The sequence below is a fragment of the Artemia sp. Qi Xiang Cuo genome, chromosome 5 (genome assembly GCF_049724085.1).
Source record: "Artemia sp. Qi Xiang Cuo chromosome 5, ASM4972408v1, whole genome shotgun sequence".
Lineage (NCBI taxonomy): Eukaryota > Metazoa > Arthropoda > Branchiopoda > Anostraca > Artemiidae > Artemia > Artemia sp. Qi Xiang Cuo.
The window spans coordinates 25313342-25327092 of NC_142798.1; the positions used below are offsets into that span (position 1 = coordinate 25313342).

A 13751-nucleotide genomic window follows, 5' to 3' on the forward strand; every position below is an offset into this window, starting at 1 on the left:
TACAATTCTGAGAATGTTTTACCGTTTGAGAATACCCTCACACATCCATATTCTTGTCGCTTTGGTACAAAATACCCGCTTCTCAGTTTCAATCTGAGAATTTTTTTTCATTTTCCGAATTAATGACAGCACCAACATCGCGCCTGGTCCTCTTTTATTTTTGAGTCCCAAGGATTTCCCCTACTGCTCATGGTCATACCACAGAGAAGAAAGAAAATTACCGAGTACACCCTAATCAAAACTAAAGGAACCTTCCCTGAATTAGCCTTTCGCGTTTATTGAACTGAGTAACTAATATCGGCTATTGAGAGAAATGGAAGCTCATTGGTACAGAAAAAATATCCCACTCAATTTTAGTTCAGATTGTTGCTTGTTTTGTACATGTTGTGCGTAGTTTGGATGCATAAAGTTTCTTAAAAAAAATTTTTTTTCTTTGATCTTAATTTAATAATTCCCACTCAAAGACTGCGGCCGAATACATACAAGTGAACTAATACGGTCAGAATTCCCTATTATTTATGTTATTGAAAAAAAATATGCAATATTGATGAAAAATAGCGCATATAATATTTGTAACTATAACAAATACAATTTTACAACTTTTTTGTGCTATTTTTCCTCTGATACTGTAAATTAGGGCCCGACCTATATGAATTTTTGGGGCCTGACACCGAAACCGATATATCGGTAGCATGTCGATGCGATAACGATATAATTTGCCGATAAATTCCCCTCGGGAAAAAAACTCACCTAAAGTATAAACCCCCCATTCTCTGCCCACATTCATACTCGCATGTTTCTCCCTGGTCTAGTACACACCAAAGAACATCCTCAATAATTCACTGTGGATTTTACACAAAATCTCTTGTGGAATTTTACAAAATCTCTTCTTTACTATTTTTTCATTTTGTCAAGAATTGTTTGATTTTTTTTTTTTTTTTTTTTTTTTTACTTTTTCTGATCAGCAGCTTCTGAGCACACAAAAGAAATGGCGGATATTTGCGGAAGTGACAAATAAGAAAAAGAATAATCAAAGAAGCTTGTTTAGTTACATGAACACAAATACGTGGAAATCTGATTGAAAGAAGCTTAAGATATTTATTGAAGTAATTGTTCAAAACCCAAATTTCAATAGCGGGAGTTTGAATTTTAATCATTCACATATTAATCCGAAAACTTTACATTCGTATGATATGGTCTCTTACTAACGAATCCATGCTCGGCACACTGGATACAGGGGTGCCGTTAGAGTTCTGAGTTTGGAGCAGGGATTTAAAGAAAATTTCGGCAAAATCATCCAGTATGCCGACAAATGCGAACACACGAGCTAAATTTCCAAGGTGTTGACGCGCGACGGCGACACCTAGGAACTCTCCCCTTCCAACTTAAAAACATCCCTCTCACGCTTAGCTGCGCTCCAGACTTTATATCTTGGTTCTAACCAACTGAACCTTGGATCTTTCACCCACGCAAGTGAACAATCAGTAAACAGAAATGTATGGTTTATTGTATTCTTTTTAGTTGTTTTGGTAGAGGATGTACGTTCTTGAACTCGCCATACATTTCGAACATTGCTGCATCAGGTGCGTATTGACAACAAATATACTTTGACTTCATTTGACTCACCTGTGCTGCTCTCTCCAGCATGTTCAGACTAATTAATAGCTCCTCCCACAAGGACTGGACAAATAAAAATTACCTGAGGAATTCTGGTACCATCTTCTAGACAAGTTGCGCATAAAAAAAAAATATATATATCGGTCGATAATCGATATTTTTTCCCGGTATCCGATAATGACACTGACCCTCTATCGTAATGAACCTATCGGCCCGATAATATCGATCGGGTCCTACTATAAATACTTATATGTTATACAGAAAAATACACTATTCATTTTCTTTCTAAGATTAAAAAGAAGGAATGTAAAAAGCTAGATCGAAACTTACTTTAAGTTAAATATCCTGCATAGCCTATATTTCGTTCTGAAATCCTCCAGTGGGAATACTACAACATTGTTTTTTATTTCCTCTGTATATTTTGGATTTAGTACCAACGCAAACACGTATTTGAATTGACAATTTGAATTTTTTTTCTGGATTTTTTTGCGTTCTAATAATAGGCAAAATATACAGCAGTAGGGACAGGTTGTTGATGGTTGTCTGGTCTCCTTCTTATAACGAACTCCTGCTCGTGTTGTCTCTGACAAACTATTTTATTTCTACATAACTCCTGCTCGTTTTATTCATAATATGTATTTAGATGACGGTAAAACAACAACTCCACGTCCCTCGTGAGAGCTTTCTCTCCGTAATAACTATAAAATAATTTCTCTGTACCAAAGTCAATCTTTTTGGTTTTTTGGTCGCTTGTAAAGTTTTTTGGTTAATACACCCATTTTGGAGTAAAAAATGGGGAATGTATGTCAAAAATTGTGAGAATCTTACCACCTTTTATCCAAAAATGTATTCCCCTTACCCCCCCCCCCCCCCCACCATTATTACTTTTTTGGTGTTCGCCCTATTCGCCTGAAAAATGTTCAGCAGGCCCCCATGCTGTGTTAATATATGTAATTATTTTAGGCTCTTCTGTTCTCAATAATGGAAGACCGGTCTTACAGTCATACGGGATTGATCTAGATAATCTGGAAGAAGGTGATAGGGTGGGAGTCATGCGTACCCGAGAAGGTGACCTTGTGTTTTACGTTAATAGCTGCTCACAAGGCGTTGCAGCTTCTAATATTCCAAGTAATCTCTACGTTGTGCTTGATCTATATGGAAAATGCTCTCAAATAGCCATAGTCACTGACAGGGAACAAGCAGGCTCATCCTTTTTTGCACCACCAAGCACAGATTCCAACCAAATACATGAAGCATCAACTAGTCAAGGACCAAGATTGAGGGATAAGTTAAGATTCCATACACGTTGCGGATCCCTTGTCAAGCTGTCTGCCAATAGAAGGACTGGAGAAAGGCTTAAACCATCGGATGAATTCAATAATGGAATTGTGATGACTCATCGTCCACTTAAGGATGACGAACTTTTTGAAATAAGGATTGATAGGCTGGTAAGTTGCTTTATTCTGACCTTTTGCTTAGAATATTTTCAGTTTGAGGCGTTGTAGAGGACGATTTTTTGGTTGGTGCTATTTTAATTCGATTTTGGTGTCGATCAAGATTTAGCTTTAGTTATAAAATCTCGCAGTATCCATGGAGTAGTGTTTCTTACTTCTAAATAAACGCGTAATGTCTGAATACAATCAGGAGATAACAATGTGTAACAGTATTATTCATAATAATCGAAAGCTACTATTAAGTGTTATTCGGTTAGTGGCCAATGATTTACAATACGGCATGTGTTTTTTTTTTTTTTTTTTGGGTTGTATTGGATTTCATCTTAGATTTTGGGATTTCACCTTTTTGTGGACTCTCATGGAAAGGTTTTTGTTCTATTATATTTTGATTCTTCTCCTTTCGTAAATATTTTTTGTTTTATGCAGTATTATCCTTCAAAACTACTTGAGATACGAACCAATGGTAAGCTAGACTCTGGGATATGAAAAGAAAATGAATTAAGTAATTGGTGCTGGGATCTCATGAGATGTTCCAATAGCTGTGAGCAATGGGTAGCAGTTGCAGAGCAAGACAAAACGATAATGTCTAACCGATTAGATTCTCTTTTTTGTGGGTTTCTTTTTCTTAATTCTTTTTTTTTTCGTGGATAAATACTTCTGGACGTGAAGTTGAAATATTCGAATTTCTTTATTATTTAAAGTTTGTTGACTTTTTTTTTGTTTTGTCCACTGCTTTGTTTTAACATTACACCCGTTTTCTCTATAATTTCATTTTTTGAATTCTAAAGGTGAATCAAAGTCATAGCTGCTGATCTCTACCAAACCTAATGTAAATCCATTAGGGGTAAAGGTTAATATTACCAGATTATTCAGATAGCTAAGAAAAAAACTTGCCTCTACAGTCAGAATTGCATCCTGAATCCAAATTTAAAGTTCATTTGCGTAGGAAATGAACTTTACCCCCACCCCTATATATACCAATTCAGGGTATACATTTGCACATTAGAGGAGGGGGTAAAGTTCAAACTTACCCCTATAGTCAAAATTTCATCCTTAATCCAAATTTAACATTAATTTGCGTCTGAAATGAGCTTTACCCCCTCCCCCTCATATGCAAATATATACCCTTTATTGGTATAAGTAGGGGGTTGGGGTAAAGTTAATTTCCAACGGAAATGAATGCTGCCTCTCAAAGCAGCATAATTTGTTTCCTAAAATATTCAGTCCTCCCCTTGAAGACTGCTTTGGTATTGAACTACTATTTGAAGTTGTTTCTGCCAGGTCTGTAATTGTGGAGCAGAGATCTCTTGCCATTGGTTGCTACGTCTTTGCCTGTGTTTCCGGAATAGACCAATCGATTCGAGACCCGCCTTGAATATTAAGCCAGGCTCTTTACATATCATATTTACTTCTTCCAGTGAGCAAGGGGTTTGGAATTTTGTTTCATTAGGGAGGGTGTTTATTTTTCGTCTGACGGACATGGATGAACTAAATCAGGCAACATTTTCTTTTTTTTCTATCGGCGCACATTTGGTGACAGTGTATTGGAATTTGGTGTTACTGACTTTATTTTCTCTACCTGAACCCTGTTGGTTAAATGTATTCTCGCGAAGCGCTACAATGTATTATGTGTAAAACGAACCAAAATTTGTATTTTACGGTTTATATGACACTCTTGACAATAGGTTTTACCTTCGTTCACTTCAATAGTATTATTTTATATTTTTATTTTTCTTTATAACAGAAAAAAATGATAGTTTTATTTTTATAAACGCCAAACATTTCGGCTGCCTTCTTAAAGTTATTTTTTAAATGTTTTATTTATTTATGTTTTTATATTACGCTGCAGGTTGACAAATGGTCAGGGAGTATTGAAGTTGGTGTGACGACACACGATCCTTCAACTCTCAGCTTTCCAGCTACAATGACGAACCTCCGGTCAGGGACTATAATGATGTCTGGCTGTGGTATTCTGACTAATGGGCGCGGTATACGGCATGAATATGGCCAGATGAACTTGGATGAACTCAAAGAAGGGGATAGAATCGGTAATTGTTTTGTCTTTTGTAAATATAGATTAATATGATCTACCTTAAATTCGCTTTATATAGTTTGTTCAAATATTAAAGTGGGGACATTCTTTTTATTAGAGAAGTTTCCGTAATAATATATTCTTCAAGCATATATTTCTGACGTGGCTGAAAAGCGTTGGGATAAGTTGGAAATTCCAGAAAAGATTTAAATCTAAACCATTGATTGGGTTACAACGTAAGAGAACAGCACCAAAACAAAAACTTTTAATGCGAGCAAAACAAGGCCTATCCGGTGTTTGGGGGTCCTGAATTTGTCCCATCTTATAAAATATGAGGGATTGATAAAATTTGCGCTTTTGGGACACTGTGTGGCTAATAAATATCTACGTATTACCTTCTCACAGTTGACGCCCTCCCAAATAAAAATCTAGATAGGACGAAAATAGCATTTGGAAATTTTGTTAGTGTCCCAGAAGAGCTTGAATGTTACTCATTAGTGGTTTAATACTAATAAAAAAAAACTATTTATAAAAGGGAAGAACTATTTTCCTGATTAATGTCCTGACAAGAATAGGTTGGGTATAAAATGTTACAGCTGTTCCGGTGCTGTAAGATAGTTTAGGATCTCCGCTCTGTAATTAGCTCCTTTCTTCGTTCCTATCCCTGACAGGGAAGTTCCGCATGTGTGACCTCATGGTTGCATCAGGGTGGACCTTTCGCTAGTTTTGCAAGCCAAAACTGTGACGGCTAACAGCGCTGCAGGATGACCTTGGAAGTGGTGCCTCTCGAGGAAACGATAGCCTAGTAAACAACGCAGCTTTTGCACTTAATTCTGAATAACGAATAATTCTTCTGGGTTTGGTGTGTTCTGGTAGACTTCTTTGGGCTGACGAACCTCTTCCTAGTAAAATTATCTATTGTGGGTTGCCTACCCATAGTAGCATAATATTTGTAGGCTTGATGTCGGAGGTAATAGGCTTGAGATAGCTAGTTCAGGATTTTGACTCTTGTTGATAGAAGAGCATCCCCAACCACGTTTTAACCAAGATGGGCCCAGGATTGCTCAAATTCTCCATTCATCTGGAGGTTCCAGGGACTTTTGCTGTCCGGTTCTAAGCCGGCTTAAGCGCTTCGTGTAGACTTGGAAAGATATGTTAATCCCCATCCTGCATTGGTTCCGGGACCGTGGTTTTTCCTGAGGCCATAATTTCAGTGATTTAAGAATATGAAAATCGCAACTTGGAATGTTACAACGTTAAAAAAACTATCATATCGATATTTTGACTGATGAATTCTGACGCTTTGAACTGGACTTATTAAGAATTTCAGAAACTCCTATCCCAGGGGTAAGAAAACATGGGATTATGTGATATAGAATTTATTTTCTCGGGCAGGAAGGATGGAGTGTGTAGGCAGGGTGTAGAGCCCGTGATGATGAATAGGGAACCTGCTAAGTCATGTTTAAGGTTGGAAGCCATTAATATAGAATCCTAGTTGCTCAATTTATGACTAAAAATTGGAGGGTATCAGTCATAGTAGTATATGCTCCTGTAGAACCGACTGATGGAGATAGTAGTGACTCAAATGAACCTTACTTACATATACAGAAACAAATAGACAGGGTCCCAGGTAGAAATATGGTATTTTTATTTGGGGATTTTCGTGCCCAGGTCGGTGGAAATAGGGATAGATGGTATCCTAGCCTAGGTAAATTTTGATATACGAAAAGAAAACGGTAATGGTTACAGACTGTTGCAATTTTGTAGGTAAAACAATCTAGTTTTAATCAATACAGTATTTGGTCAGCAAATGGCCCATAAGTTAACATGGTATGCATATGATAGTAAGGCAGCTAACTTTATTGATTATGCTATCGTAAACCGAAGACTGACTGGATCGATACAAGATACTAGGGTATATAGGAGTGTTGTTACTGACGTTAAAGGTAAAGATCGCCCTCTATTATTGTCTAAGGTTAACCTGAAGCTGAAATTTAGGAAGGGTAACTACTTTCGGGGAAGTTATTTGGCTGGTAGACTCCAGAATGAAATCGATCATTTTGATGGACTTCGTCCTAGGGAGCACAGCAAAAGCAAGTGGGAGAACACAGAATCAATTGGGAAATTAAAACTTTCCTAGACTTGGATTGTGTTGACGATTTAAGCATCCTAGATAAAAGTGATAGAAAAATGAATGAATTTTCGGAGGTTTTGAGAATTCACTAACGGCACTCCTATCCTCCCCGGAGTCCTTTATCGTTCGTACCTGTTAATATTCTACTATGGTGCAGAGGAAACCTATAATAATAAATTAGCTAGCAAGAGTTTACCCAGCCCCAAAAGTCAAGAAGAACAACAAAACAGTGAAGTGTTCTATGGATCAAGATCGAGTGCAATGTTGTGTCGTTCAAAAGGCCATGATTCCCCGAGGGATGCAACGTTTCAAGGTGAACATGAAGTGCTGTTTATAGTCACGGTTATCTTTAGGCAAACTCACGAAAGGTGCACCCCGATGCTACTATGAGACCACTTCGGAGCTTCAGTTTATCAAAGCTATATGTACTTGCTTGCCATTCCCTAATTTGAGGGAGTATTGATGATGTAGGAAGATGGTGTATGTTGTTAAAAACTGAAATTTGACTAGAGTTGGGATTAGCAAGCGTTTATCATATATCTTTAATCCTAAGTGTTGAAAATATCTTACTTTTTTAGTTTTTTCTACCTTAAAAGTGGGGGGGGGAATAATTCGGTCTTGATCCTCCATATAAAATATAAATTTGAACAAAGCTATAAAATCCTTCGTACATTTATTTCAACACCCTTATTCGCGTTTAATAATGGATTGCTCTACCTCCTAAGTGCAGAATTGTATTTTAAGGAACTTCGTATTTTGGCAGTGAGCATTTCATAAGTCCATCCCGCAAATAAAATTTACATTGTGAAGGAGGAAGGAGCCGACCCCCCTACAGAAAAAAGGCTATTCTCTTGAAAATAAGCGTTTTTCCAATAGTAATGTCTTTGTTTTTTCTTTATTCTAATTTTCCGTTGCACTTTTACATTCTATTATACATTCTATTACTTCTATTTTTCAGGAATGATAAGAAAATCCAATGCTGAACTCCACTATTATATAAATGGTGTTGACCAAGGAGTTGCATCAAACAAGGTCCCTGCACGAGTTTGGGGTGTTGTCGATCTCTATGGTATGACAGTACGTGTCACGATTGTCGATCCGGATAACAGAGACGAGAAAAATATGTCCTTGAGAAGAAACACACCCTTGGCTTTTTTGGATGTGCAATCACCAATTACGGATGGTATATATTTCTGATTTTTTATTTTGTTTATTTATTTATCAACAAACCTTTCCCTGCATTTCTTTAAAGGTAGATACACTAAGTCCATATTAAGGTGGTAGTTGGGAGAGGTTCATTTGGACCTACTTTGGGGACGTGGAAACCCTTGGCCTACTCCACCTCTTGGAAATAACGATTTTTCATTCTTGAAAGGTTAATGTGTTATATAATGAAGCTTTTTAAGATGAACCTATAGTCCAAATTATGGCCCTTTTCAGACTGCCTTCAGTTGTTCTCTACGCATAAGTCTTAACGGATTATTTACATAATGGTGCACTACCTGTTAAACGGGGTGTGTTTCTACCTGTCTTAATCTTAACCAATGTCAGAAGAAACTAACTCAGGGGAAATTTTTCTTTTAATTTAAGAAGGGGGTTCGTAAAATCCCTTACAAGAAATCTTTTATAAGGTCCCATTTTCTTACGGGCCACCAAAGTTTTTGTTTACCGGATATTGTGCAGCATATAATCTACTAGTTTAAGAAGTCATTTTTGGCTCCACATGTTCTATCTCATTTGCTAATGATATCCTCAACCTAAGTCGGACTACTGAGAGTATTTGTGAAATCTTTTCCCTTTTATCTAATGAATACCATAATCTCGGCTTATGGTATTCAATTCAGAAAAATCAGAAATTTCATTTTTATTTGCAATGCCGATTGTTTATCACGCGCTATATCTCTCGGTACCTCAATTATTATGACCGTTGATGGCATCTCATACTTTGGTTTCCCCTTCCCTATCGACACTTCTAATCGCCACACTCACTGTTTTTTTATCCCTCCTATTTATCGCCAAATATCTGCTCCCTATGCCTCAATTGTTTCCGTTAAACCCGTTTCACTGTTTTTGCCTCGCCAGTCTTTGCAACGCTGTCGCGCTGCCTCATATCCTCTGTCCTAGGCCTTTCTAGAAGATTTTCACTAAAACTGATAAAGCAAAATCCGTTCCGCCAAATATTTGCTCCACATACCACAACGGACATAACTTACGATGTACAAATACAACTGACCTGGAAATTGCATCTTCAAAACTGTGTGAAAATTTAAAAAGGGAATAGTAAGTCGCCCATTGGCCGGAGTGTTTATTTGATTTGATAGACTTTATATTTCTTTTATTCTTTTTTGTATTTCATTAGACTACAATTTACTGCTGTTGTCGATGTTTTGCTTATGCGATTTTTTTTTTTTTTTTTTTTTTTTTTTTTTTTTAATAGCAAGAATGTCAATCTAAATATTTAAATGATATTCTTTTTAGTTGCAATGATAACTATACATAGGTATTTGACTTGGGGTCATAGGCGTGCACAGATATATAGATGGTGAAAGATGAACCCAAAATATCATTGGTGTGGAGGGGAATCAGATTGAGCACAAAAAAATGTTTTTTTTTTTTTTTTTTTACAGCAGACTTTTATTGTTTGTGCATTTTTTGTGTGATAAAATCAAAAGAGACTAAAAGTTAGTGAAAAGCTTGTTTTCGGTAATATTTTGATATTAGTTATTCTAAACAGCAACTTCCTTTTGTTAGAGGAGGTCGCCTCCTTTTATTAGTAACTTACTTTTATACGACCTCCCTCCTCCCTCTTTTCAGTCCTGTTTGCGGCTGTAAATATCATTCAGGATTGAATCATTGTGTTACTTCAAGGAAGGTTTTAGGCCGAACTGTATACACTCCCTTGAAAGTTTTTTTTTTCTTTAGCAAGAATGTCAATCTGAAAATTTAAATAATATTCTTTTTAGTTGCAATGATAACTATACATAGGTATTTGACTTGGGGTCATAGGCGTGCACAGATATATAGATGGTGAAAGATGAACCCAAAATATCATTGGAGTGGAGGGGAATCAGATTGAGCACAAAAAAATGTTTTTTTTTTTTTTTTTTTAAAGCAGACTTTTAGTGTTTGTGCATTTTTTGTGTGATAAAAGCAAAAGAGACTAAAATTTATTTAAAAGCTTGTTTTGGGTAATATTTTTATATTAGTTATTCTAAACAGCAACTTCCTTTTGTTAGAGGAGGTCGCCTCCTTTTATTAGTAACTTACTTTTATACGACCTCCCTCCTCCCTCTTTTCAGTCCTGTTTGCGGCTGTAAATATCATTCAGGATTGAATCATTGTGTTACTTCAAGGAAGGTTTTAGGCCGAACTATGTACACTCCCTTGAAAGTTTTTTTTTTCTTTAGCAAGAATGTCAATCTGAAAATTTAAATAATATTCTTTTTAGTTGCAATGATAACTATGCATAGGTATTTGACTTGGGGTCATAGGCGTGCACAGATATATAGATGGTGAAAGATGAACCCAAAATATCATTGGAGTGGAGGGGAATCAGATTGAGCACAAATTTTTTTTTTTTTTTTTTTACAGCAGACTTTTAGTGTTTGTACATTTTTTGTGTGATGAAAGCAAAAGAGACTAAAAGTTAGTGAAAAGCTTGTTTTCGGTAATATTTTGATATTAGTTCTTCTAAACAGCAACTTCCTTTTGTTAGAGGAGGTCGCCTCCTTTTATTAGTAACTTACTTTTATACGACCTCCCTCCTCCCTCTTTTCAGTCCTGTTTGCGGCTGTAAATATCATTCAGGATTGAATCATTGTGTTACTTCAAGGAAGGTTTTAGGCCGAACTATGTACACTCCCTTGAAAGTTTTTTTTTTCTTTAGCAAGAATGTCAATCTGAAAATTTAAATAATATTCTTTTTAGTTGCAATGATAACTATACATAGGTATTTGACTTGGGGTCATAGGCGTGCACAGATATATAGATGGTGAAAGATGAACCCAAAATATCATTGGAGTGGAGGGGAATCAGATTGAGCACAAAAAAATGTTTTTTTTTTTTACAGCAGACTTAGTGTTTGTGCATTTTTTGTGTGATAAAAGCAAAAGAGACTAAAAGCTAGTGAAAAGCTTGTTTTTGGTAATATTTTGAAATTAGTTGTTCTAAACAGTAGCTTCCTTTTATTAGAAGAAAGGCCTAAAGCTTTTATTAGAGGGAAGAGGGAATAAGACCTTCCTCCTCCCTCTTTTCAATCCTGTTTGCGGCTGTAAATATCGTTCACAATTGAAACATTGTGTTACTTTAAGGAAGATTTTAGGCCGAACTATGTACACTCCCTTGAAAGTGCTCTTACGATTTTTTTTTTTTTTTATTGCTTCGTATTTGTATATTAGGACTAGTTAAAGCTAGAGGGTTAACTTTTGAATTTCTTTTTTTTTAGTGTATACAAAAGATAAAATTTTACTGTTACACATATTTTCAACGGTGAGAATGAGTTGTCCCAGAGATACAAGGAAATAAAAATGCCTAAACCTTCTGAAACTTTTTTTAGTGCTTACAAGATGCAGCAAGAACGAATTAGAAGGTTCGGAAAGTCTATTTCTGTTGGAAAATAAGATATATTGAAAATTAATAAGTGCAACGTTAGAGTAAAATTCAATTTGGTTTTGTTTTATTGGCCTTCTGTTTCTGTAATTTTAGAAGCTGAACTCGAAGAGTCTTTGCTGTTTCACACAACTTGCGGGCTCCACGCTGCTGTTGTAAATGGTGGGAAAACGGCACATAGACCCTAGTAAGTATGCATATCCTACTTGATAGTTAATTTGGTGAAGCCTAGTTGTCTTCTATTTATATTTACCATAATTTAGTGAGGTTTTTAGGCTTTGAATCAATGGAAAAAATCGCAATGTAAAGTCTTACTGCCTTACCGGTCCATTGTTGTCCAAATTAACTTGGACCGTTTTAATGTCCATAACTGCCCTCTCTCGAAGGATGGTATTGCACCTCAGGATTCTTTAAATAATTTTTTATTTATTTAGTTAATCCATTTTATTTTTTTATTTTATTAATAATTGTTGTAATTATTTTCTTAATATAAAAATAATTTTATGCAATTCTTTAATAATTTTTTATTGAATTCGTTTTTTTTTTTATTTAATTAATTCTTTAAGTCGAATATAATTCTTTATTCTGTTAAATTCTCTTTATGAAAATTTGGAAAAGTTTTAAAATGTGTATTATTTCTCCAATATTTTAAAAGGCCGACTTCGTCCGTTTTCTATTTCCTGTCTGTAGTATGGTTTAATCAGACGTATGAAGCAAAGAAGAAAAAAATTAAACCCAGTAGGTAAGGAAAACGAGGGTAGTGTCAACCAGTGGAAAAGTACGAAACAAAAATAAGCAGATATTTGGACAAGGACCTCCGCCAAGTCGTCTTCAGTGCTAAAAAAAAAACGAAAACAAACAAAATCTAGCCTTTTGAAGTAAACCTCACGAGTGGTTCTTTCCTTTATGCGTCATGTATAGCCAGTGTGGTTTTAGAATTTATTTATGTCAAGCTTACTTAGGGAGTATTCGACCAATATTGGTTTAATCAGAATAAAGCCTTTCATTCTGCCATGTTTTTTTTTAAAGAACGCCAGCTATTTGGCATTCAAACTTGCTTATTTGGATTTAGTACGGGCCTGATGTAGGTTGATTAAAGCCCTATTTTCATATTTTCCAATTATCTTACCTTAATCTTACCCTGTATGATAACTCAAACTCCCAAAACACAAAAAAAAGAATAGAAATAAGAATTCCCTAATTCCTTCTTTTCTTCATTATTTTTATTTGTCATAATTTATAATTTCTCTTTGGCTGCTCATTTTGGATGCAGGGGAAATTTTTCTGCGGGGGAGGGGGGAATATATATATATATATATATATATATATATATATATATATATATATATATATATATATATATATATATATATATATATATATATATATATATATATATATATATATATGCAGTTGTGTCATAGGAAAGCTACCGAAAAATATTTTTGTCTTCTAATGCGCTGTATTGCTTCCATGAGCTGAAAAGTCTCCATTGTGCTTCCTATTGGCCCTCTGTTATTCCATAAGATATCTTGTTCTTATAGATACTGTGAATGATTGTTTTTATAAGCTGTATTCTATCCCCCCCCCTTTTAATGTTTTCATTTTATTATGTTCTTCTTTGTCTTCTTTGTTAGCGCATTTGAAGACTTTAATCATGGCGTAGTTCTAACTGAGCGGACACTGAGACCTGGTGAAGTCTTTGAAGTTGTTGTTGATCAAGTTGTACCAAAGTGGGCTGGTTCTATTGAAATTGGTGTTACAACTCATTCTCCTCTAGATCTCGAATTTCCAGCTACAATGACCAATGTAAGGTTAGTCTTTTTTTAATATTTTATTTGACTAATTCTCATATAATTTAGCTCTTCGGTACCAATACTTCCCATTCAAATATTGTTCATCCAAG

General features: G+C 35.4%; 1 protein-coding gene across 4 annotated transcripts in view; it reads left to right on the plus strand.

Moving 5' to 3' along the window:
• Positions 1–13751, plus strand: part of LOC148951976 (neuralized-like protein 4) — a 69221-nt gene that overhangs the window by 28225 nt on the left and 27245 nt on the right. For all 4 annotated transcript variants that reach the window (XM_089089453.1, XM_089089454.1, XM_089089452.1 and 1 more), the window contains exons 3-7: positions 2581–3065; positions 4921–5119; positions 8196–8420; positions 11942–12032; positions 13483–13659. In XM_089089453.1, the coding sequence (XP_088945579.1) occupies positions 2581–3065; positions 4921–5119; positions 8196–8420; positions 11942–12032; positions 13483–13659 (1177 nt within the window). The remainder of the gene's footprint in view (positions 1–2580; positions 3066–4920; positions 5120–8195; positions 8421–11941; positions 12033–13482; positions 13660–13751) is intronic.